A 27,027-nucleotide genomic window follows, 5' to 3' on the forward strand; every position below is an offset into this window, starting at 1 on the left:
AAACTCAATCAGATGCATTAGTTTATCACTTGAATTCAGAGGACAGCAGGAGTAAAGAAGGCGTGCAGGGCACTGTCAGCAGAATGCCGACAGAGGCAACAACGGTGTGCTGCTTGAGCTGGCTGCTTCCTAATGCAGGGAAGCGGTGTCAGGTCCTTTAGCCATCCTTAGGAATAATTTCTGGTAGTCCATCATTTGTTTCTTCAGCTCTTCCAAAAATTCTGTGGTGCAGTTAGCACCCTACACCAAGTGCCTTACTGGTTTAACTAGTTAGAATAGGTTTGGTTTTCTGCAACCAAATCCTGATCAATTTGGGGGGGGGGAGGGTTTTTTTTTTTTTTTTTGATACTTGGGTTTGAATTCAGGGGCACTCGACTACTGAGCCATATCCCCAGCCCTATTTTATTTAGTGACAGTCTCACTAAGTTGCTTAGTGCTTCGCTTTTGCTGGGGCTGGCTTTGAACTTGTGATCCTCCTGTCTCAGCCTCCCCAGCTGCTGGGATTATAGGTGTGTAACACCACACTGAGCCTATATCTTTTTTTTTTTTTTTTTTTTTAAAGAATGGATGTAACTAGAATTTTTGTAGTAGAAAGAGTTAAGGATAGGGAAATGGATGGCATTAGAGCAGATTATGCCAAGTGAAGTTAGCCAATCCCAAAAAACAAATGCCGAATGTCTTCTCTGACATAAGGGGGGGGGGAGGGGTGTGGGGGGGTGTGTGTGACTCAAAATGGGGAAGACAGGAAGAGCATGGGAAGATGATTACTTCTACATAGGGAAGAGGGGTGGGAGGGAAAGGGAGGGAGAAAGGGAATTGCATGGATGGTGGAAGGAGACCCTCATTGTTATACAAAATGCCATGTATGAAGATGTGAGAAAAAATAGTGTTAACCTAGATTAGGTAGAGAAGTGAGGGGAGGGGAGGGGAGATAGGAAGGATAGTAGAATGAAACAGACATCATTATTACTGTGTGTATATATGTGAATGTATGACCAATGTGATTCTGCAACCTGTATACTCAGAAAAATGAGATATTATATCCCATCTGATTCAAATGTATGACACGTCAAGGTCATTGTACTGTCATTGTAACTAATTAGAACAAAAAGAGTTAAGGAAAGAGAAAGGTAAAGAGAGGTGAGAGAATTTCTCATAGAAGATATTGGAGGATGGGGAAACTGAGTGTGGCAGGCTACCTTCAACACAATCCCACGGATTCTTTTTTTTTTTTTTTAAATATTTATTTTTCAATTTTCGATGGACACAACATCTTTATTTTTATTTTTTCTTTATTTTTCGTTTTCGGCGGACACAACATCTTTGTTTTATGTGGTGCTGAGGATCGAACCCGGGCCGCACGCATGCCAGGCAAGCGCGCTACCGCTTGAGCCACATCCCCAGCCCCCCCACGGATTCTTGATTTTTGGTATTCATGCTCCTATATAGTTCCCTCCCCACAAGGAAAAGGGCTCAGTAGTATACCAAAGGCATAATGCAAAAATGAAGGAGTGTGACTTCTGAAGTGAAATCATGCACAAAAGAATTTATAGCTTCTACCTTTTTCTTAAATTGCCCATTCTGGGGAATGTCAGTTGACATGTTGTGAGGACACTCAAATAGGCTGTACAGAGTCCCACATGGGGAGGAGCTGAGCCCTTTGCCAATAATCAACACTGACTTGCCAGATACGTAAGTAAATCCTTAAGCCCCAGCCAAGTCTTCAGAAAGTTGCTGCCTTGGCTGAATCTTGACAGCAACCACAGAAAGACCCCAAGCCAAGATGACTCAGCTAAGCCACTGCTGAATTCCTTCCTCACAGATATTGTGAAAGTAACAAGTATTTATTATTGTTTTAATACAGTGCGTTTGGGAGGAATCTGTTACATAGTAATAGATAACTAATGGATACAGTACAGGGCACAGAGATGAAATTAGAAAATGTATCTCTGAGATAAAGAAGAATAATGCTGTATGACTTAAAGAGTAAGGTAAGTTTGATACCAGTATTTTCTCAAGAAAGATGCAAAGTCATTGCTGAAAGTGTGTGTGGGGGGGAAGTAGGGGCTACAAAGTTGAGAATAGTAAAAGGACTGCAACAGTAACCAGATAAAGTCTAAAAAGCTTAATAGGAATGAATACCTGAGTTTAGAAATCATATCTGCTGTGGAGTCAGGTAGCATATTTGGTATTTTTTCTACGTATACTCAGTAACCTACAATTAAAAGGTGATGGTTTTATCTGACTTGGAAGTTGGGTCAAGGAGACAGAAATACAAAGGGGTCTAGGGAATTCAGGTTGCTGGTTTAGGCCACTGAAGAAACTGATCAAGGACTTCAAGTTGGCAGATACAGAAATGAGTTCAGGAAGAAATCTGTAGCGTGGGAGAATGAGAGGATGAGTACAGAATCAACATTTAGGGAAGTAGACTGGTACAGATGCCAAAACTGAAAAATTAGAAATCAGAAATCTCAGGTTACGGTCATAGTACATTATGACACATTGTGTATTCTTAGCAAAAATGCAATTTTCAGGTCTTTTTTTTCCCCTCCACCTCCTGGGTTAAAAAATGTAGAATGCTAAGAACAAACAGAGACTTACATATAGTAAGCACTCTGCAACTATTTTAACAATTATTCTTAAATGTTTTAGAATTATATATTACTTAATACACACATATGAAGCATAATAAACATCAAGAAACTATCTAACTTTTTGAACATACTACTAACATCCTTTTTCTTCCTGATCCCACCACCTTTGCCTCTTCCCTAGATAACCACTATTTGAACTTTGTGTTTTTCATTCTCTTTCCTTTCAAAAAATTCAGGTTTCACATTTGTACAGGATCAGTTTCTTCATATGTAAAATAAATCTTGGATTAAGTGCTCTCTAAGCTCTATTTCAGCTCTACATGAAATATGATTGGTGAACAACAAAATTACGTACCTAGTGGAATCACATCAATGCTTCTTTTTCAAGGGGTTCAAAAAGCTAAAACAGTGAATCGTTTGACAAAATCTCCAATTCAACAAAAGGATATCTTAATGGGGTTTCTAATCTCAAGATTTTCCATCACTTTCAATTTGCACCTCTGCTATAAAGATTTACTCTAGAGAAAACCAACACAAGGAGCTGTCCAATAAAAACTTCAAACTCAAATCTGAGGAAATAGAACTGGAACAGAGGAACTTGAAAAGCATACATTATTTCAGTGACAAGTATTTTAATGAAAATTAAGAGGCATGGTTGGGTTTGTAAGTAGCAGTTTTTCATACAACCTGAATTTCCTTATAACAATCAATTAAAATTGTCTTCAGATTTTCCTCAAAGTCTCTTATATCATTTTTGTTTCTTATAAGACAGTTTTAAAATAAGGAAAACACAAATGCAAACTGCTGACCAAATAGCTGTACTCTAGAATTGTTGTCTGGCCTAGATGCTGTTCTTCCTAGCTATAAACAACCTTAAATTCTGTATTTGTCTCACCAGTCACCCAGTTTTAAGGGTTAAGTGAGTGGAAACATGCAGTAGAAATTACTGTGTAAGTGGCAAATGTCTTTGTTTCTATCCAGGTTTACATTGATCAGATTTCAACGTGGCTAGAACAGAAAGTTAGTAGGGACTGTTGGTAACAGGTTAATGTGTCCTCAATGTTTCTGAAGAGGCCAACATTGTAAAGTAGGACGTCAATCTATTTAAATCCTACCAGTATCAAAAAGATAGTAATGAAAAGAATGAGCAAATACTATTGCTATATTATTTTTCTCATGGAATTTAAATACTTTTTCCTTATTCTACCATTGAATTGTCACATGAAATATACACATGTACTTTCTTAAGTCTCTTCTTTCTAAGGCCAGTCCAGCTTTGATCCTTTAAATATAGTACACAAGATCCCATATCAAAAAAAAAAAATTGTGTGTGTGTGTGTGTATGTATAGTATATATAGTTCTGGGGATGTAGGTCAGTGGTAGAGCTCTTGCCTAACATGCACAAGGCCTTGGGTTCAATCCCAGCACCAAACAAAACCAACCAATCAAAACCAAATACATAGTATACAAACTGCCTTGATTTTTATAAACTGCCTCTTTAAAAACAGTAAAAGTAAAATATTATTATTATTATTATTATTATTATTATTATTATTATTATTACTATTTTTGCCTATTCTGAAGCTTAACAGAATTGTGAAATGGGTGCTAGTATGGTATATACTACATACATTTTGTCTAAGTGACTAACACAAGCAGTTACTGTTCTGCCTCAGCAATAAAAGGGTAGTGCAGTGCATTATTTGAAATTAAATCCAAACACTCTCCCACTCTTTAGTTCAGATAAAACTGCCAGGAGAGTTAAGCATCACTTATCATCAACATGTGTTTATTCCTGGTGAGAACATTTGCAAATTACAATGGCACTTGTAGAAACCTTGCAGAGAAAGGCAATCTTCCAAAGAGCAAATCCTTTCCTTGAGGTAGAGTATGGAAGCCCTGGATAAGATGTAGAACTCAGAGTTTAGCTTTTTAGGCCAAGATTTTGAAACACTTCTGCTTTAACCTTTAACCATAATACTTGACTAATTGAAACTAAGGAGAATATTCAACTTTTTACCTTATACTATTGAGATTTCAAAGGAGGAATCTCTCTAAAAAAGAATGTTCCCAAGATAAGAGGGTCCCAAAGATCAGCAGCATCTCCCAATTTCTGACAGAAGTGGTAGAGATAAAGAACCATTTCTTTGTTCTGGTTTTTAGGACTCTCCAAACATTTCCAGAAAACTTAAATCCATACTAGTGAATCCTAGGCCCAATGAAAATTCCAAGCAGTCTTTTAAAGCTTGTGAATCAGACATAGTAGCATCTTTAATAATTAATTTACTAAGAAAACAAGAGGACTACTTTGTGAGCTATCAAAATTAACATTCTTCTATAATGAGTGCTATTCATGCTCCAGAAGGTTGGAAGATGATTTTGTGATTAGGTTCTAGTAGTCATGAGCAAAGAGATCTCCTCCCAAAATAAAAAACTAAGATTTTTTTTTTCATAAATGGTAGATATTAGTTTTCTTAGCCCTTTGGACATTGAAAAGAACACAAAGTAACTATTTTCTATTCAATTCCTTTGTTGAGTTTTATTGTGGTAAGATTCATACCTCTTGTTTTTCTTAACTAGTTAGGAGCTCCTGGTTACAAGTATTATATGGCCTGTTTTGTTCTGTCATCACCAAAATAAACAAAATCAAAGGGGTTTGTATCCAGTAGTATTCTTTAAAACAAAGTTACATTGTTGATTAATGCCCCAAAATAAATGTCCAAAATGAGGGACACCTGGGAGGGTTTTATTTCCTCAATATATTACCACCCTCTCCAGAAGAAATAATCTATTTGCTTAAGATCACGCAGGTAGAGGAAGAAATAGTATTGTACTGGGAGCTTATCTTGAACCTGTTTTTAGAGTTTGGAACAAAATAAATAAGACAGCTCTGCTTTTATTAGAAGAGAATCCTGTTTTGAGTCAAACTCTTGGAAGGAAGTATTGTAGTAGCCCATTCCCCTTCTTATCTGTCACCTGCAAACAATGCTAGAGAGAACATTTTTGGACGCATTTGTCAGCATGCTTCATCTCAGTCCATGTCTATACCAGATTTCAAGTCCCTCCCCAGGTCATATAGTTATAAAAACAAACTAAACTTCAAAACAACTGAAAAATTGGTCTAAATGTCTTGGAATGTAACTCAGGGATAGACTATGTATTTAGCATGCACAAAGCCCTGTGCGGGGAGGGAGAACCAAAACAACAAACTAATACAAAAATTGATCTGAGGAGATTCTGACATCTCTTTGTTAGGGCCCACAAAGTGCTATGACAGCCAGAACCTTGGGTGTTTCAGAAATCTAAACTGTTATGCACACATTCCACGGTAGTCACCAAGGCCCTCACATATTCAAGTTTCGAAGCTTAATCAAATTTCACACAACAGTGGAAAGCCTATCTTTTCTCCACACAAATTTGTTTCCCCCTCCATTTCAATCTTCATCCCTACCTAATCCACACCTCGTCTGACAGCTAGTAGTTTCTAGCTGAAATGTGGGTTGATAATAAAACGTTATCTACCCTATGTTGGAAATATTCAGACAGCAAGATGTCCTAAAGATTCTAAAGAAGAATGGGGTATTTTGCTATATAAATGCTATCAACACCTGAGAGAGTCTGGATTAATAGATCAGAAAAATCCCATTTCTATAAACACTTAAAAGGATTTGGTCCACATACATCATAAAATATAAATACATACTTGTTTTCTCCAATCCAAGTTTCCTGCCTATGTTACCTAGATTTTTTTTTTTTTTTTTTTTTTGGCTGTGTGTGTGTACACTAAGGATTGAACCCAGAGGCACTTTACCACTGAGCTACATCCTAGTCCTTTTATTTTTAGGCAAGGTCTTGCAAAGTTGCTAAGGATCCCCCTAAGTTGCTGAGGTTGGCCTGTAAAGTTGAATCCTCCTGCCTCAGCTTCCTGAATGGCTGGGATTGCGCGCGGGCACCACCATGTCTGGCTTTTGCAAGACCTTTTGACATAACTTCGAATCATTATGTTTGGGATGTGATTTTTGATTTTTGGGGCTGCACGAACTTAATCAAACTATCAAGTTATCTACCTTGATGGCTTATCAAGGAAGTCATTTTCAGAAGGATTGATGCAAGTTCTTCTGGGGTTCTTGCATCAAATGAATGAGAATTCAAAGCGGGGAAGAAAAAAAGGTACTTGTCAGTTTGAAAGTCACAGACAATTTATCATTCTATTATTAGATAAGGAGAAAAAAATGAAGAACCCTTGGGTAGCAGGAAGAAGCAAGAGTCTTCTAGGACCTGGCATCTGCAAGGAAACAAAAAAAAACAAAACAAAAACAGACAAAACAAAGAGAGTTTTTAGTTCCTTTCAAAGACAAAAGCACTAACTACATGGGACTACAGGCCACACAACTATAACCCAATTAAATTCTCTTGGTCAACTGGAGGAATCCAGCTGTTGTTAATAGCAGAACACCAAGGACCTTCTGACCTTCTTTAGTACTACTGGGCACACAGAAACTTGCTAATTGAATTGAAAACAACAGGCATTAATGTACAATTCTTTTTTTTTTCTTTGGGTACTGGGGACTGAACTCAGGGGTACTCAAATACTGGAGCCACATCCCCAGCCCTGTTTTGTATTGGATTTGGAGACAGGGTCTCACAGGGAGTTGCTTAGTGCCTTACTTTTTGCTGAGGCTAGCTTTTTTTTTTTTTTTCTTCCTTTTCAGTGCTGGAGATTGAACCTAGGGCCTTGTGCATGCAAGGCAAGCACTCTACCAACTGAGCTATATCTCCAGCCCTTGAAGGTGGCTTTGAACTCATGATCCTCCTGCCTCAGCTTCCCTAGTCACTGGTATTACAGGCATGTGCAACAGTGCCTGGTTTAATATATGCTTCATATATTAACAGTTTAATAAGTGAGGAGAACATCAGAATTGACTCTCTAGGCAACTGACACTTTCAGAGAATTTTTTTTCTTTTGGGTACTGGGGATTGAACCCAGGATTGCTTAAACCACTGAGCCACATCCCCAGTCCTTTTTAATATTTTATTTAGAAACAGGGTCTCGCTGAGTTGCTTAGGGCCTCACCAAATTGCTGAGGCTGGCTTTGAACTCATGATCCTCATGCCTCAGCCTCCTGAGCCGCTGGTATCATAGGCATGCATTGCCATGCCCAGCTCCTTCAGACAAGTTTGGACCAATTCCAATTAACTTTCATTGACCTTATTTTCCTCTTATATACTCTTTTTACTCATCAAGTCAACAATATTTTTTGAGCTGTTACAATGTACATTAGGGGATGAAAATTAATGTTATTACCTGCTTTTGAGTTACTTATGTATTAAAAAGTGGAATTGTTGATAGTGAACAAAACATTTTCATGTATATACATCCAAAATACTCCGCCCACACATAAATTCCTTAAGGGAATAAATCACATCTTCTATAATTCTTTTATATCCTCTAATGAAGCTAGAGAATTCTGCAACAATAGACATTCAAAAAATGATGCTTCATTTTTATTGAGGATAAGAATGTCTGTGGCTGCTTAAGGTTTCTTATTTAACCTGGGACAATTTTTTTTCCACAGAAAAAATAAATTTGCAGTGTTAAAGAATTTAATAGTCAAGAGTTAAGTTCTAAAGAAGTGTCTTAAATTATAAATAAGTTTCTACTAGGTTTTCATCTTAGAGTTGCCATTTTTACTAGCAAGCTATGTGTACTGCATGATCACCAAACATCTTGTGCAGCACATTAGAGAGGAATTCAAAGTTCACCATTTATCCAGGTCTGTTCAATGTATGCTTTCTAACATACCCCAATGCTATTGTCTCTCTTTCCCTTCTGAGGCTAAATCTTATTTTCTGGCTTTCAGATGTATTTGACAATTTTAAATCAGAATCTACAAAGAAAAATGACCAAAATTTACTGATAGATATTGTTGTCCTTAGCTAAGAGGTGTTTGCTTTTAGCATCTCTTTCCCACTTCTCAGCAGAAAAAAACATTAGTTTTGGTACAAAAATGAAACCTAAAACAGATTCATCCACTTCACTGTCCAGAGAGTGACATTGGCAAGCAACAGGCCAATTATTTATTCATTCAATAAGTATTTACCAAAGGCCTACTATCTGCAAGAGAGTTGGGATTAATCCCATTTTTCAGCCTTTATAATATTCCCTTTGCCAAGAGCAATGCTGGGCTAACTCAGCTAAGGCAGTATATGAAGCATGAAACTTGGCCCTGTCATGGGCACATATGGTAATCTAAAAGAAAGGCATCATCCTTAAAAAGTAAAAGTTTTGGGTTTCTTTGTATAAGTTTTGTGCGATTCTGTTAAACCAGATACTCAGATAATATCAACAGTGTAAGACTCTTAGAGATCCAAAACTTTTAACTGCTCATTAAAAAGTATGAATTTTTTGATGAGGATTAAACTGTACTGCACAGGGAGAGAATTGCTGAGCAGTGAAGCACAGCTGTCTGATTAATCTCAGTCCATTAAAAGAGGCGTGATAGATCTCAAATGCAACTTTGGTTAAAAAGAAAAAAAAGGCAATGTGTACTAATGTTAGCAAAAACAACTTAGCATGTTAACGGAATTCTAATTTAACCAGTAAATGTCTATTCATTAGCGTGTAAAGCCATAACAGAGGCTATATACTTAAAAAACATGTGCATACACAAAGCTTTAATTTGGTACCATAATCTGAAAGAAAATTGGACCGAAATTGCTTTATGTCCAGTTAAATCTTGCTACCATCTGAAGAGATACTGAAATAAAACTGAAACACTTACTTAAGATATTCAGTTACTGTGCATTTCCATCTGCAAGTAGAAATATTTCAAAATAAATACACCATGTCAATTGAAATTCACTCCATCCGCTATGCTTACTAAACACAAATGACTTATTTCTTGGAGTATACTGAATAATCATATAAAAGTAGAAGAATTTAAAGTTAGTGATCAAATTCCATTCAAGAGCATGGGAAAATAGTCCTTCACCTACCAAATCCTTTGGTGTAGAATTTGATGATTTCACTTTTTGGGAAATACAAGTATCCAGTGGGAGATGTTTTAAAGGGAATCCTCTGACTCCTCAAAAATTAGCTTAACTTGTAGCAAAGACTGAAATCAAGGGAATCTGAATTTTGGAATTAAATAAAAAATTACACTATTTTGGGTATTCTGAATGTGGGGATTTTGTTATCAGGGTAGTATAATTTGTATTTAGTTATCTCAGCATGTCCTTGGATATCTAGGGAAATCATCTTAATTCTATTCCTTATGCGGGCTCTTAAAACTTATTACTTCCTTTTTCTCCCTACCCATTTCTTTTTAGGACCTGCAGTACAATTTCTGATCCCAATTTCCTGTTGATGTTATGCCTTGAAAATCTGAGATGAACTCTTAGCCAAAATCAATAGTCTTTTTATTGGGCCCCAAATTTACTTAGGCTATTTCATGTCAATGGTCATCCTATCTCAAAATATTCTTTTGGTTTCTGTGGTCTTATACTTTACTCTTTATAATTTCTAATTTCTAACCAGGGCCAGGAGAAGTAGTGAGTGAATGAGGTGCTTAGAACACAAAGTTTAAGGAAGCACTTACTTTCAGGGTCATACAAGTGCAAGGTGTTTGGATTGAACACATCTGAATGATCAAGACTGTTTTTGGCATAACAAAGAAAGTAAAAGCATTTTGCTGCTATTTCACTTACTGTTTTTCCATGGCAGAACATACGGCAGAGACTTGGGAACCCGCATGCCCGAAGCCAGGTTACTCTTATGTTCCATGACTATGTTGCTTGCAGGACTGCAAAAATGAAGAGAAATTTGACCATGTCAGCATATCTGAATTCTCTAGGCAGGCACACAAAAGATAATCAAAATGTGTATTTTTGTAATTTGGGCAAAAGCAACAAGCTACATTCATCTGAAATGTAAACACATTTCCATTAAAACAGTCCTGCAATTAGGATGATCACCATTTCTCTGGAAAGTTCCCTGTTCTGTACAGGCATCAAGATGGGTCTAACCATTTTCACTTTTCAGAAATTGAGATAAACAGCAATGCCATCTACTGTTCAGTAGTATGACAGGCTCATAAACTCATTCAATAAACCTAAGAGATAAACTACAGTGCCATTCAAATTAAACAAAGGAAGCAAATCTCATAGAACTGATATAAAATTAAAGTTGCAACCAGTGGAATTTATCTTTAAGTTTTTCTATCTTAGGGCATATAGTTTATATTTAAAATTATCAGCTGATGGGGGATAGGGTTGTGGCTCAGTGGTAGAGTGTTCGCCTAGCATGTACAAGGTCCTAGGTTCGATCCTCAGCACCACATAAAAAATAAATAAAATAAATAAAATAAAGGTATGTGTCTAACTACAACTAAAAAAAAAAATTAAAAAAACTTTTCAGACTACTTTTTTTTGTAGGCATTAGTTTCCTAGAGTAAAAAATGATTCAAGAGGTATAACTGGAATTTTTTTCTAAGTATTAAAAATAATGTAAACCTCACAGAAAAACAATAACAATTAAACAAAACACAATAATGTCTAGCACCAATATCTCTCGTTAGACTCTATAGTAGTATTTTTGTATTCCCAGTGATCAGCATGGAGCACATGAGCTTTTTTATAAATCAAGGAATAAATAAGGGGAAAAAACTCCACTAAAATAATGTTTATACTTAGTTACTATCAAAGAACATTATCAAGGAAAAAAGGTGGATTTGAATTTTTTTTTTTTTTTTTTTTTGGTAATGGGACATTCTGATTTGGGGAGGCAATTCTGGGAATGAGACTATTTAATTTACCTGTTGTTGCCACAGAAGTTGGCTGTGCCCCAGACAAATGGGGTGCTAGTCTCTTCCCACAAATCTGCCAAAGGAAGCAAAACATAGTCTGTAGTTCTACTTGAGAAGATATCAGTTCATGCTAGTTGTGTTTGTAAGATGGGAAATAATACACCTAAGTTTGGAAATGCAAGTAAAAATTGATCAAGTACACTGCCGAAGTGACACAGAAGCAGGAATTTAATTGAAGGATATAAACACAAGCAACATAAATAATAATAAACGTGCCTAGTAACAATCAAACACAGATGGTACAACACAATTTATGGAAAAAAGCAGATGTAAAGGAGTGCTTTTTCCAATCAAGAGGGATAGGCTGTTCTACGCTGTCTGCACAGGGATACAAATGTGCTCATTTTGGGGCCCAATAAAAATAATAAGGCATTCTGAACAACATGGTATGTTCATAAAAAGGGAAAATCTTCCTTCTGTCTTAAGCAAATGACTTGGGATTTAGACATGGTGAAGAGAAAGATGTAGAGGCACTTTACCTTTATCCCAGTCTTCATCACAAGGAGGGCACTGCCATGTGCTCTCAGTCAGAGTCTCTTGTCCAAGGTTCCGGGTTTGGTTAACTGCAAGACAAGAGAGATCTGACATAAGAAGGGGACAGTGCCAAGTTATCATATTTAAAGGTTGTAGGGGAGCCTAATGGGTCTTTGTTTCTAAAAAATGGATAGTATAAAAACTAAAAAGGGGTCTTATCTCTTTGCTGACAGAAGACAAGAAAGAGAAGCAGAAACAAAGATATTTACCATATTTAAGACAACAAAAGGATTTTATTTTTAGATGGTTCATTAGTAAAGTGAATCAGACTATTCAGAAGAGAAAGGAGTATGACACATCAGAAACTGACAATCTATTGCTACTCTAAGATAAAAATCTCAAAGGCAGAAAAATATTTTTCTTTTAAAATGAAGACAGAAAAAAATTAAGCTGACAATGTAGCATAATACAGATCTTCAGGGGCTAACCTCTAGTACTGAAATAATTTAGCTAGTCAGGCTTACCCACATCCTGCTCGATACAACTCTTGTCATCACAACTTGAGATATGATGACTGATTTCAGCCCGAGGAACCTGGTGGCGAGCATTGAAGGGACAAGTAGCCAATTTGTTTGCGACATCAGGATGATTCTGTGGAACCAAATTGAGGGATTTGTCAGTTCTTTGGAAATCTTAAAGTCTAAGGGGAGTAGCTTAATTCTATAAATGGCTCCCTTAAAATTCCTCAATAAACTTACAGTTTAACTATAGTAGCCAAACTCAGAATAGAAAATTAATTTTTTTCGGGGGGGTACTGGGGATTGAACTCAGGGGCACTCAACCACTGAGCCACATCCCCAGCCCTTTTTTTTTTGTATTTTATTTAGAGACAGGGTCTCACTGAGTTACTTAGTGTCTTGCTTTTGCTAAGGCTGGCTTTGAACTCTCAATCCTCCTGCCTCAGCCTCCCGAGCTGCTGGGATTACAGGCGTGAGCCACCACGTGCAGCCAGAGTAGAAAATTAAGAGGGAATTATTTATCATTCGAATAGATCATATAGTCATTATATCAAAATGAAAAGATAAGCTTGTTAAGATTGTAGACTGACAATACAGATACTGGAATTCAAGTGGCTAACATAGAGCTACATAGTAAATTTGAACCATATCTTTTTCTCTGTTTCTGAAAGTTGCAAGATTCAGTTAGTGTAGTTGTAATGGTACCACTCTCTGGCTGTCTTTGCAAGCTGACATTCAGGATGAATAGTAACACTGAAACTCAGTCTGCAATGCAGTAGTGCCCTGCTATTGCAATCCAATAAGTGCTAGAAAATAGCTGTTGTAAGAGAGCTGCAGAAGAGACAAACCAATGATTTTTCAGATTAACATAGAGACACTTATTTAAAGCAATGATGCCTGAAATGAGGCTCTGAACAATTTAACCTTTATTTTGGCTATTTCACAAAAGAAAAACCCAAATGACAGAGACTACTTTGCTAACCAAGTTTCTTGCCTTAAACCTAAATAAAGGGTTTAATGTCATTCAAATCCTATGGCAAATATTCCAGCAATTAAGAAATTTATTTATTAGGAAAAGGAAAAAATATGTCACTAATAAAACTCAAAGTAAAAATAATGTAAAGCAGGGAAAAGGTTGAAAAACATTCTAAGAAACTTTTGAGGGAAGAAATCTCCATCAATTTCATAAGAGATATCAGAAATTCAATGCAAAGGTTTTGTGGCTAAAGATTAAGGACATTAAAAGACAGCAATTATAACAGTATCTTTATACCACTTGGCTCCCCTTCCCAATCTTTATCCTTGAGAAATATCTGAGAGCCTGGGTGTGGGTGTGTGTGGTGGTGGAATTATAGTAGCAAATGCTAATCCATATTGTTCACATTTAACTTTAAGGGATCCTTGCTCTACAGATTAAAAATATGGTAGAGCAATGATCAAAAAAAGGCATTTTATTTTAGAGATAATAAAATAAACACTTTTTCCCCCTCTTTTTTGGTGGTGGGAATCAAACCCAGTGCTTTTAAGCATCCTAGGCACACTCTACTACCGAGCTATATTTTTAGCTAAGAGAAACATTTTTTTTAAAGGATGTTAAGTCTGAACTGTATGCAGTTTGGATTAAATACTAAAATTTTTTCCAAAATAAATGCCTGCATAATTTTGGTCTCTGTATCTGACATTTGCATTCTAACAACCCTGTCAAAGTGCCTATTAATATAGCATTAAAGTAGTTTATATCAGCTAAGTAAATAAAAGAGTGACTAGAGAGAAAAATCCTAAATTTTCTTTTTAAAAAAGATGATGAAACTTGAAGAAACATCTGTTTTTAGGAATAGTATTTTCTTGGGCTAGTCTCTAGCTATTCAACTGCTCTAAAATTTCTAAACAAAATTGGAAAGAAGTGATTATAGCATTTGATTCTTATCAAGATGACGAATACATCAAATTTATAAGATTCATTGCTAGCAAAAATTAGTGTTTCTTTTGTTTAAAAAGGATATGAAAATTCCAGAGATGCTTTGTCACTAGTTAGGGGGAAGAAAAAAAAAAACAAGTAAAAAATTATGCACCCCAAGAAATAAACAAACTCCTTTCTATAAATGCTGGTGTTTAACACAGAGGTAGAGTCCCAAAACAATTCTGGCATTTGATTAAAACATTTATGCTAAAACTATTTGCTGCTTACAAAAGCTTGGCCTTTTAAAATAATTCAAGAGCGCATGAGAGGGCAAATTATGAAAATAATACCCTACCTTTCTGCACTTGATAAGATGATAAGGAAACCTGCAGGCCCTGATCTGGTGGTTTTTATCATAGGGGCACTGTAATAACTTTTCAGGGTCCAGGGAGTCGACTGAAAGAGAAAAATACAATGAGTATAAAGCATCACAGGTTCTTATAAAACTACAGCATTCCAGGAACACTGGATTTTTCAATGGACTATGTAATAATTGAATAAGATAGTCTAAAGAAAACTTATATTTAGCTGGGTGCAGTGGTGCATGCCTCTAATCCCAGCAATTTAGAAGACCAAGGCAGGAAGATTGCCATTTGGAGGTCAGCCTGGGCAACTAAGGGAGACCCTGTCTCCAAAAAAAAAAAAAAAGTTGGGGGAGCAGTAGGAATATAGCTCAGTGGTGCAGCGCTCCTGGGTTCAATCCCCAGTACTGCAACAAAATAAAATAAAACTTTCAATTTAAAAAAAGGGTGCCTAAACAAAGATGAAAATGTAACTTTGAGAAAATTTTGGTATCATTAAGTCTTTTTTTTTTTTCTACTTTTTTCCCCCTCTCCCATTCCCCATCCATTTTTTCTCTCAAGGTTAATAACTTTCTAAAGGCGGTATGACAGGGGATAGCCTTTTCCATAATATATCCTCTCCCTGACTGCTACAGTACTGAGTTCAGTGTCTCTTACTTATGGAAGCCAGACTTCCCAGGAAGGAGTGACAAGAGTAGATGCCCCTCCATAAGCCTCCCCATCACTGCCTCTGTCTGTCGGACTGGCTGAGTAAGACTATTAATAAAGGGACTGCAGAAACGGTTTAACTCCATGACTGTATCCTTTGAAAAACACCAAAGTTGCTTGAGGGGACAGGATTTCTCTAGTAGTCTCCCTCACCTCATAGTGTTTTCCCGGGACTTGGGCTTTCTCTGGGCTGGAAGTGGCTAAGAAGGAAGAATTTGGGGTCATGGAAGAAGAGTGAGGAGGAGCAAAAAGGGAGATGGAGGGGAAGGAAAATGAAACTGACTTCAGCCAGGGCAGGGAGTAAAGAAAAGGAGGCACAAGGAAAGCCCAACCTTGATGTCTCTCTGTTTCATCTAAAGAAAAGGTTTCAGACGGGTTTGCCTCCGATGAACCTGTAAGGGGAGTCAAAAATGTGGGGGACCAAGGAAATGGGACCCTGTAGATGCAGGAGGCTGAAGGTGGAGTCTTGAGGAGGAAGATGTGGTGCAAGACCAAGCCCTCCCCCATTACTGGATAAGTCCAGTGGAACCAGCAATTGTAGGGTATAAGGTCTCAGCTCATATTTGATTGAATATTGTTTTCAATGCTGGTTATCTTTACTACAAAAAAAAAAAAAAGAAGTTAAGCGGGTACAGTGTCACATGTCTGTAATATTAGCAACACCAAAGGCTGAGGCAGGACAGCAAGTTTGAGGCCAGATTTGGCAATTTAAGGACACCCTCAGGAACTTGGCAAGACCCTGCTTCAAACTAAAAAATAAAAAGGGTTGGGGATATCGCTCAGTAAAGTGCCCCTGGGTCCAATCCTTAGTAGCCACCCCCGCCAAAAAAAAAAAAAAAAAATTAAATCATCTTTTCCTGTTCTTTTTCTTTCAGAACTGGGGATTGAACCCAGGGCCTTATGCACACCAGGCAAACACTGTACCACTGAGATACATCCCTCTTTTCTTTTCCTAAAAGTGCTAATTAAGGATCATTTCTATTCTTTAGTCAGTCCAACCAGAATTTCCCAACCAGTGTGCTAAAGTTGGAATGGATTGCTCATGTGCCAATATAATATAATTTGCACTTGCAAATCCCACCATTCACCAATCCAAATGGTTGGGGCTGGTTAATTCCCTACATTAACATTGTAGTATCCCATGAACAAAGTTAGTAAGCACTGCTCTATGTAAACTTGAAAAATATTAGTGGATAGGTTTTTTTTCCCCCATCTGTCTACTTTAATTTACCTTTTTTTTTTTTTTTTGATCCTAAATCCTTGTACATGCTAGACAAGCACTCTACCACTGAGCTACATTCCCAGACTCCCTCTTAAACCTTTTTTATGTTGAGACAGGTCTCACTAAGATTCCTGTGCTGGCCTTGAACTTGTAATCCTCCTGCCTTGGCCTCTGGAGAACTGGGGTTACAGGCATGTGCATTCTTTTAATTTTCCCCATAAGTACTTCCTGGTGTTGGTTACTTTAGTTGCCTCTCAAATGAAACCATTCCTTTATCAGACTGGTGATTTTACTTTATATATTTTGGAACATGGATGAGAAAGAATACAAAAGAATAATCTAGTGACTGCCCAATTGGCCAGATAACAAATAGACAATCTGCAAAAAAACAGAACCACCTGAGGCTAAGACAATTGTAGAGATATAGAACTGCTCTATGAAAGAAAGCTTCTAACATATCTACCTTTAAAACTGTCTTTAGCTGGGGGCAGTGGTGCATACTTATAATCCCAGTGACTTGGTAGGCTGAGATAGGATCCCAAGTCAGCTTTAGCAATTTAGCAAGACCCTCAGCAGCTTAATGAGAACCTGTCTCAAAATTAAAAATAAAAAGAACTGGGGATACAGCTCAGTGTAAATGCCCCTGGGTTTAATCCTCAGAATCAAAAACAAACAAAACCCCCAAAATGTCAACATCTCTCCTGTCCTGCCTTTATGGTATACAAGATGCCCAGGCTGAGCCCCAAATCTTAACAAGCATGGCTAAGGAAGGGAAATTAAATGGTTAAGCATATTCTGAGGACAAGAGGCAACCCTCTTGCCACCCCTGAAGATAATGATAAAAGTAAAATAAGATAAACAATTCACAGGTGATAAGAAGCTTATAAACCAGGAGACTGCAATGAAAATCAGGAGCCAATAGGGAATTGAAACAGACAGTTTCACTGGAAGAGTGGTAAACATGGAATAAATTGCTAACCATGATCGTGATGCAAATGAGCCAGAAAGGTGACTTGAAGGACAGAATGAATAGGAAGAAAAAGTCTTAGAGGACAGGCAAGCTTATTATGCCAACCAGGCTCTTCTTGACCAGCAATCTTCTCAAATTTTGAAGCTTTAAGACACCCAGAAAGCATTTACAGATGAAATTCTTATTAGTTTCCCTTCATTTAATCTGTTTCATCACTAGTGAATGTTAGGCCATGTCAGCAACTGACAGACTGGACGTACCTTATGATTCATACACATCATACTGACTATACAGTGGCATATGTCAGATAATGAGAGCTTCCTACCATAATGCTTTACTTCTTGGTTTCGAGTAATTGCAGTCATTTCTAATCTGATTTTCTAGATTTAAATGTATTTTTAATTAAAACAATTACAACTGTGATAAAGTATAAAATTTACCACTTTTATTTATATATATATATTTTTTTTGCAGTGCTGGGGATCAAACCCAGAGCTTCATACATGCTAGGCAAGCACTCTACACTGAGCCACATCTCCCATACCCCATTTAAATAATTTTAACGCATATTCTTCAGCAGTATTAAGTATATTCACACTGTTATGCAACCAACCTCCAAAACTTTTATCATCTGGCAAAACTGAAACTGTCCATTAAATATCAACTCACCATTTTCTACTCTCCCAAGCCATTAGAATCATTCTAATTTTTAAAAATGAGTCTACTTTAGATACATAATTGAAATCATACAGTGTTTGCCTTTCTTTGACTGGCTTATGTCATTTAGCATAATATTCATAAGGTTCATCCAAGTTATAGCATGTGACAGGATTTCCTGTATCTTCTGAGATTAGCTTTTCTATTCTTTTTACTTAATGTTTCTTGGAGCTATTCCTGTGTCAGTACATATAAGGACCATTTCACTGCTTCATATGAATATACTAGATTCTTAATCAGTTCCCTTACTGGGCATTTAAGTTTCCAGTTTTTTACTACTATATACAATACTATGATTAATAATCTAGCATATGCTTCTTTGTGCATTTTATGAATATTTCTTTGGGCAGATACCTAAGAGTGCTGAACTGAAGTGAATGTACATTTAAAGTTCTTAACAAATACTATTAAACTACTCTGCAACAATTTTTTCTGGCTTCCCAAAAATATAACTTGCTTTGGAAAACAAAGTGGGTCCTGTTGACAAGCTTCCCCCCCAAAAGCAGAGACTCAGCTGTTACTCAAAATTAATTAAGGCTTAGAACTCATGGTGAGAAATTGAGGAAACTTCATGGGAATATGAAATTAGGCATGACAAAAGTATCACTGAGGTATAATCCAAGAATAGAACCTGAAGATCTTCGGGACTCTATCAGATTAAGATAAATGTTTCAGGTAAATTTGGGAAAGAGGTCAGCATTTCTGATGCAGCATTTCTCAAACTTTAGCAACATTCCCAGGTGTTAAATCACTTAAGAACTGTGTTAACATGTAGATTCTGATTCAGTAGGTCTGGGATGGGACCTGAGATTTTATATTTCCAACAAGTTCATAGATGAATTTTTTTTGTTAAAAAAATTATGCATAAAAAAGGAAGAACTGAGAGACCAAAAAGGGAGAGGTTGCTTTATAACTTAATATGTTGAGTAGAAAGCACCCAAGAGTAAATACATATACCATACACAAATTTCACTTTGCTTATGTGTGTGGACAAGCCCCATAAATATTACATTTTAAGTAAAAACATTTTAAGAAAAATAAAGAAGGTGGGGAGAATCCTAAAGAAAATCAAAAAGAATCAGCCTTCTAGATCAATGATTTTCAAAGTGTAGTCCTCAGATCAGCAGCATCAGCATCACCTGAAAACTTCTCAGAAATGCACATTTTTGCTGGGTGCAGTGGTACATGACTAATGCTTTCTACCTGGGAGGCTGAGGAAGAAGGATGAAAGTTTGAGGCCATCCTGAGCAATTTAGTAAGATCCTGTCTCAGAATAAAATAAAAGGGCAGGGAATGTGCTTAGTGGGAGAGCTGTTCACCTTGTAAGAGAGCCCTCACATTCAATCCCGGTACCACTAAGTAAATAAAGAAGTCCAATGGAGATTTTTATTACCAAAATATAGAAACTACAAAGAAATAGTCTTTACTAAACTGGGCATGGTGGCACCTGCCTGTACTCCCAGCAACTTGGGAGGTTAAGGTAAGAGGACGGCAAGTTCCAGGACAGCTTTGGCAATTTAGTGAGGAACTGTCTCAAAATGAAAAAAATAGCTGAGGGTGTAGCTCAGTGGCAGAGCACCCCTGGGTTTAAGAGAGAGAGAGAGAGAGATAGATAGATATAGAGATAGACATAAGACTCCTTCCCAGGATTTTTTTATCTTAAAAACTCAAACGCAGGCTGGGGTTGTGGCTCAGTGGTAGAGTGCTGACCTAGCACACATGAGGCACTGGGTTCAAACCTCAGCATCACATTAAAAAATGAAATAAAGGTATTGTGTTCACCTACAACTAAAAAATAAATATTAAAAAAAACTCAATGCACATCAATCAATTTTTTTTTTTGAGCTGTGGATCGAACCCGGGCCTTGTGCAAGCAAGGCAAGCATTCTACCAACTGAGCTATATCCCCAGTCCCACACATCAATTGTATTATGCATACTATATTACTTCTCAAAATAGAAAAACAGAGGTTACTATCCCTGTATCATAAATAAAAAAGGCAACCCACATTTTGAGTTAATAAGTCTAATTTAATAAAAATATTACTTATAATAGAATACATGCTTAGCATGTGCTGGGACTTAGGGTCAATTCCTAGTACCAACGAACAAAAAACAACAAAAAATTAAAAAGTAGTTTAACACAGACTTTTTTCTCCCTTGAAGTGCTGGGAAGTGCTCTACCACTGAGCTACATCTCCAGCCCTTTTTACTTTTTATTCTGAGATAAGGTCTCATTAAGTTGCTGGGGCTGGCCTTGAACTTTTCACTCCTCCTGCTTTAGCTTTTCAGGTCACTGGCATTATAGGCCTGCATCACTGCACCTGGCAACACAGGTGTCTGCCTTTTCAAAGCTCTATGACTTCTTATACATCTTTTAAGTAATTAAGTTTCAAGTGCCTCATTTAAATTTTGGGCACCTCTCTGTATTTACCACACAGACCTTTCCACACCAGCAGTTCAGGAAGAACTTTGAATTTTTCACAACACAATAAAAGCCTAGTTAAGACATAAACTACATGTAAATGATTTAACTTATTTTCTAAAAGCAACAGTAAGTACATACTGTAAGTGTCTTCCATGCTGAAAACGAAGGAGCTGAATCCAAGTGCTACAGGGGAAAAAGCAAGGTTCAAAGAATTAGAAATGAAATGTACCAAAAAGTAACCCTAAGAAGTAGAGTTACTTCTGGAATTGAAGCTACATAAATCCAGGAAACAAAATCTTTAGTGCATACCCTCCTGCCCCCAATTTTTTCCTCTGTAAAGCATTCTTTACTCCTTTGAAACATTTTAACATTATTGCTCAATTAATATTCTTGGAATAAATTTTAGGGTCCACCAATAGTTAAGAAAAACCAAATATGACTACTAATATGAACTCTATTAAGGTGACAAGATATCCGTGTATTTTAAGTGCTGTTACCCAGCCTGTCACTATTCACCTGCTATTTGGGTTTGATGTTATTTAACAATAGAGGGGGTGAATCGAGGCTATAAGACTACTCTTAAACTTCTGGATAGGGTACAGTTTTAAAAGCTCTCTTCCAAAATTCTTAAAAATTACAGGATGGGAAGGCTACTACTCTTGCCCTTCTTTGGAATATGGGAATGCTGGATGTCTATGTCAGACAGTGAACACCTAACTGATCCAAACCCTCAGAGACATTCTAATTTACCATATTCACGACTTAAACATAATTAGAAGTGCCACCCTGATAGTCCCCCTTTTTAGTGCTACTTCAATTTTACACCCCCAAAACTACTGTGCTAATATGACAAGACTTATGCTGGGCGTGCTGGCCCACATCTGTAATCCCAGCAGCTCAGGAGGCTGAGGCAGGAAGATTGCAAATTTAAAGCCAGCCTCAGCAACTTAGTGAAACCCTGTTTCTAAATAAAATATAAAAAGGGTTTGGGATGTGGCTCAGTGGTTAAGCACTCATGGGTTCAATCCCCAGTACCAAAAAAAAAAAGTTGTTGATTTAAGCCTCTCCAGTTAATAGCATTCCCTCTATTCACTGAGGGAAAACTTTTGAATATTAGGACTTAAGAACTATCTATGTTACAGTTAATACAGTTATAAGACAACAAACCTAACAGAAATGTAAAAGATTAAGAGAAATGGTTTTGTAGTTTGGATCCTTATTTACTAAAGTTCTCTTCTACTGAACATGTGATTAAATAAACTTCATGAGAAAAAAACTATTTTTTAATATAAAAGAACCCCCATAGGAAACTTCTGAAAATTGGTTACATTTACAGCTGTTGTCTCTAGGCAAGCTCTCCTTTGGCCTCTCATACAATTCCACACCCCTTCCCCTCATTCTATGACATAAGCAACATTAGAACCCAGGTTAGGAAATACAAGTGATGGGGCAGAGCCTCACTTGTTAATAACAATCATTAGTGAAACTATCTTAAAAATATTTTTCATGTTTGGATTAAGAAATCCTGACCTTTTTGGACACGTTTTACTTATATACAGTTACTTCATACCTTTTCACTAAAAATAAAAGGTTTGGGAGGATAAATCAAGAATTGTTTCTTGATTTCAAAGAATAAAAAGGAGGGATAAATGCCAGATTCAGTGACTTGTGGAAAGCCAATCTATTCCTTCCCAGAGAAAAGACTAAGGGCAATGAAATTCACAGCATCACCACTCAGCTGTGTTCCTTTAAGTATCTTCCACATCCAACTGTTGACAGGTGACTCTTTCCCTTCTCCTTAGCACTAGACCTGCGGTGGATTAGACACACTATGTGAAGCAGTTAAGTCTGGGAACTGGATCTACAGGGAAGCTACTGTTCAAATTTCTAACACAGAGGCCTCAGTAAAATAATTTTTCCTCCTTCAAAAAACAACCACCACCACAAAACCAAAAGCTGAACAGGGTTAAGCCGTGGGACTAAATACGAGAAGGCGGGGAAGAAGATTAACCTAAAAGAAGGGAGGAAAAGGTGGTAGGGAGGCCCTCGAGTGGACGATGGAGCGGAACCAGCCGAAAAATCAACAGAGCTGCGTTCAGAGTCCCAGGGCTGAAAGCTACTAGCGGAAAAGGGGAAAGAGAAGGTGTTAGATGGGGGAGCTATCCCAGTACTTTAAAGGTAGAGCGTTTGGAGGAGCCAAACCAGCGAGGGAATGTCCTTCCTACCTCAATCGAGAGGCGCTCTCCCCACCGCCGCCTTCGTCCTAGAGCCACGCCCCGGTAACGCCCACTTCCGGTCCCTGACGCTAGGGCGTGGGGCCCCCACTTCCTGTGACTGGCGTTCTTGGCGCGCCGGGGCCAATGGGGTCTCCTACCCTTGCCCCTTCTCCGCCAGGGCTCAGCTGCTGCTCTTTCCGACCCTCAGCACCTTCTTAGGCCCATCCTCCGCTGGCCTCCGGGTCGATAGTGTTTCTGCGTGGGTGGAGCTCCACCTTCCTTGCCTAGTCTTTGCGGCGGCCATCTTGGGCCTTTGAGGGAATGGGACTGGGTAGATGTGGGGAGCTGTTTGGAAGGAAACCTTGTTTGTGGAAATTGTTTAGATATATGATTAATGTTTTGAGGGGAAGAAAGAGCAATTGTAAAGGGCATAGGCAGAGCAGGCAATTACCAAGGGCAAGAATTTTTTTGTGTGCTTAGTGCGTGATGTAGAATTTCAAAATTCAAAGGGCAACAATATCAGAGAATGGTAGGTAGGTAATGGATGTGTTTGGAGGGTTAAAGGGATTTTTAGTTTGCTGAGGACAAGTGGGTCAGAAAGTTAAAACCTGATGAAAAACCAAATATATTGTGAGCCTTTGTTCTGCAGTTTTTAAAATTTTCTCTTTCTTTTCCTTTTTCTCTTTCTTTCCTCCCCCAGAGAATTGAACCTAGCATCTTGCATATACATGTTAGGCAAGTGCTAGTAATATATTTTTTAAAACCAAGTTGTAAAAAATGTTTTTGTACTGTCCAAAATGTAAGATGCAGTGTGGGTGCTAAACTATTGGTATTTCTGATACATTTCAGTGCGTTAGATTCTAAATATGAGTTGAGAGGACCTATTCTGACAGTAAAAACTATAGCTTTAATGAAAAGGATCTTGGAGTGGAACATATTATTTTTACATGAATAATTTGTAAACATAAATTATCAGGTCCCTTCCCACTCCAATTAGCAGTCCTTAGGTTGATGAGCATGTGCTTTTCATAGTCTTCAATTCAGATTAAACTCTTAAAAGATATAGGTGTTGATGGAAGACTGGGTTAAGCCATTCTTGTTGTGGGCTGGTGATCCTAATCATGTCTGCACATTAGAATCATCTGGGGAACTCTTAAAACATACCATGCCAAGTTCCATTCTCATTCCCTACCAATTAATCAGAAAGAGCCAGCCATAGTTATTTTTAAAAACCTACCCTGATGATTCTAATGTGCTGCCAGGACTGAGAACCACTGACCTAGGCACTGTTTTGAATTTATAAAAGCTCTTCTTTCACCTGGGTGGCCTGTATGATTCATAGGAAGGAGGAACAAGCTGTTAAAGTGCTTTTTCAAAGATAATTGCTAAGAATGAAAGCTTCATTGCAAGCTTAGCACAAAGCATTTTATAAGAGCTGCTGTTTTGGCAAGTCAGTTTCAGACTGTTAGGAAATAGTTTAAAAATATATACATATTTTTATTTTGTGGTACTGGGGATTGAACCCAGGGCTATGCCACCTCAGCCCTTTTTATTTTTATTTTTTTATTTTGAGACAAGGTCTTGCTGAGTTGCCTAGGCGGGCCTCCAAAATGCAATCCTCCTGCCTGAGCTTTCTGAGTGGCTGGGATTATAGTCAAGCACAACTGCACTTGGATGGTTTAAAATAATTTTAATGAAACACCAGACCTCTGAATTTATCATGATGTCTTTGAACCATAATTAGCAGGCCAGAGTGATTTGAACCAAAATATGATTTTCCAGGCTTTAAATTGCAGTAATTTGGTGCAGTTGTTGCCATGTTACTACAATCCATAAATTCTTTTCATTCAGTTACCTGCAGATTGAAATTTCTGAGGCAGAAAGAGCTAAAGGCATGAGAGGATAGATCCTGAACCTGAATCCAAAATCACGCTTCACTGTGTTCAGTAATGTCTTGTCAGGGTGACAACTGATAAAGATGTCCCATTTAGCACCAGTGAACAAGCTTAAGAATTTATAAACAAGAGCCAAACTGTCTTTTGGTGGTGATTTTGATATAAAAATGCACCACACATTTGTTCTTTCTACTTTTAAATGCTTTGTACATTCCTTTTCAATAGAAACATTCTACTTTATCTGAGATCCCTGCTGAGCTTTCTTTCATACTGGTCTTCAGTCAGGTTGATCATACTTGGAAAGGAAAAAAACAATGAGACCAAGAAACTTATACAAGCTTCATTCTAGGAGCTAGTAAGACTTAATACCCCCCAAATAGAATCTAACTCTTGTTGGTTCTACCTGTGTGTATACTAGATTTATCTCTAAATAATATATTTTTAAAATTAATAATTATAATTTAAAAATAAAGTCTATGGGCTAATAAGTGAGATCTGTATTTTGGTCATTGAATGTCTTTGTGAGAAGAATTTTTCCAGTTCTTAAGACTGAAGGAATTCCAATAGTCTTTGAGAGTCTACAGAAGTTTTCACTATTTCAGAAACCTAATAAAACTTAAACACTTGGAACATTATGACAGTTCCTCAAAAAATTGAAAAGAGAATTACCACATGATCCAGCAATACCACTTCTGGATATATATCTTAAGGAAATGATATCAGCGTACAAAAGAGATATTTGCATACTTGTTTTTGTTGTGACACTATTCACAATAGCCAAGATATGTTATCAACATAGGTATCCATCAATTGATGAATGGCTAAAGAAAAAAATATGCAGTGGAGAATTATGATTCAACTATAAAGAAGAATGAAATCCTGCCATTTGCAGGAAAATAGATGGAACTGGAAGATATCATGTTAAGCACAATAAGCCAGATACAGAAAGACAAATATTGTATGTTGTTTCTCGTATGTGTAAACTAAACGACAACAACAAACTGTAAAAGATGACATGAAAATGGAAGAGAGACTATTATGGTCTAGAAAGGGAGTGAGGGGAAAAGATAGGGAACATGATCAAAGCTTGATATATGCATGCATGGAAATACATACAGTGAAACCCATTAATTTGTACAATTAATATGAGTTAATAATCATAAAAATTAGCTTTTCCAGCAGCCAGAGGAGGCTGAGACAGGAAGATTGTGAGTTCGAAGCCAGCCTCAGTGAGGCACTAAGCAACTCAGTGAGACCCTGTCTCTAAATAAAATACAAAAAAGGGCTGGGGATTTGGCTCAGTGATTAAGTGCCCTGAGTTCAATCCCAGGTACCCCCCCCCCCCCAAAAAAAAATCAACTTTTGCTCATCAGAAAACTGAAATATTATCCAGGTATGGTGGCATATACCTGTAATCCCAGCTACTTGGGAGACTGAAGCAGGAGGATTATACATTTTTAGGTCAACCTTAGCAACGTAGCAAGACCCTAATTCAAAATAAAACTTAAAAAAGGGATGGGGTTTTAGGTCAGTGGTAGAGTACCTCCCTAGCATGTGTGAGGCCTTGGGTTCAATCCTCAGTATAACCGCCCCCTCAAGACTAAATTATTCTATTTCTTTGTTTCTGGCTTGAATTTTATCAACTAAGTCTTGATTTTCTCATCTAATTATGATTTCTGATTGGTAGTTAAGTGTATAATTCCAAGTAGACATTTGTAAAATCTTTGAAAACGAGGGATTATGGGGGGATGTAATAGGTGTTATTGGTGAGGATAGATTTGGAAATATTGCTTTAGAGGAAAATAAAAAGTTTGGATTGGTTATAACTGTTCAGGCAAAGTAGCAGGAAAGGTAGTGGAAGCTGATGAAAATTATAGTTCTAAAATTCCAATACTGCTCTTTGTCAGATCTGTTATTTTAAGGAACGTCAAATATTTAAATACAGGTTCATTTTCTCTCTGAAACTATCTTCTAAACTCTACTTGGGAGTCCTTACATTTTTTTTTTTTTTTTTTTTTTGGTAACATCTTTCTACCCTCCTCCCTCCCCTTGCCTTGTGCTGGTGGTTCTCAAAGTATGGTTCACAGTCCAGCAATATCAGCATCACTTGGGGACTTGAGGGAATGAAAATTCTTGCATATTATGGCAGATCTACTGAA

At 37.3% G+C, this 27,027-nt stretch overlaps 1 protein-coding gene across 2 annotated transcripts; it reads right to left on the reverse strand.

Moving 5' to 3' along the window:
* Positions 1-3,206: 3,206 nt before the first annotated feature.
* On the reverse strand, positions 3,207-23,064 carry Gtsf1 (gametocyte specific factor 1). 2 transcript variants are annotated; one of them, XM_046436017.2, is made up of 9 exons: positions 22,983-23,064; positions 20,896-20,940; positions 14,707-14,807; positions 12,458-12,584; positions 11,939-12,022; positions 11,409-11,472; positions 10,303-10,397; positions 9,378-9,407; positions 3,207-6,880 (listed from the first exon to the last, which is right to left on the reverse strand). In XM_046436017.2, exons 2-8 carry the CDS (start codon positions 20,909-20,911, stop codon positions 9,391-9,393), a joined length of 504 nt encoding a protein of 167 aa, XP_046291973.1. In that variant the 5' UTR covers positions 20,912-20,940; positions 22,983-23,064; the 3' UTR covers positions 3,207-6,880; positions 9,378-9,390. The 2 variants fall into 2 exon arrangements, with proteins under 2 accessions (XP_046291973.1, XP_058432265.1); XM_058576282.1 differs by lacking the exon at positions 9,378-9,407.
* Between the last annotated feature and the right edge of the window lie 3,963 nt (positions 23,065-27,027).

This window comes from Marmota monax, unplaced genomic scaffold (assembly GCF_021218885.2).
Source record: "Marmota monax isolate L192 unplaced genomic scaffold, Marmota_monax_Labrador192_F-V1.1 WCK01_AAM20220418_F8-fsc00012, whole genome shotgun sequence".
In the NCBI taxonomy this organism is placed as follows: Eukaryota; Metazoa; Chordata; class Mammalia; order Rodentia; family Sciuridae; genus Marmota; species Marmota monax.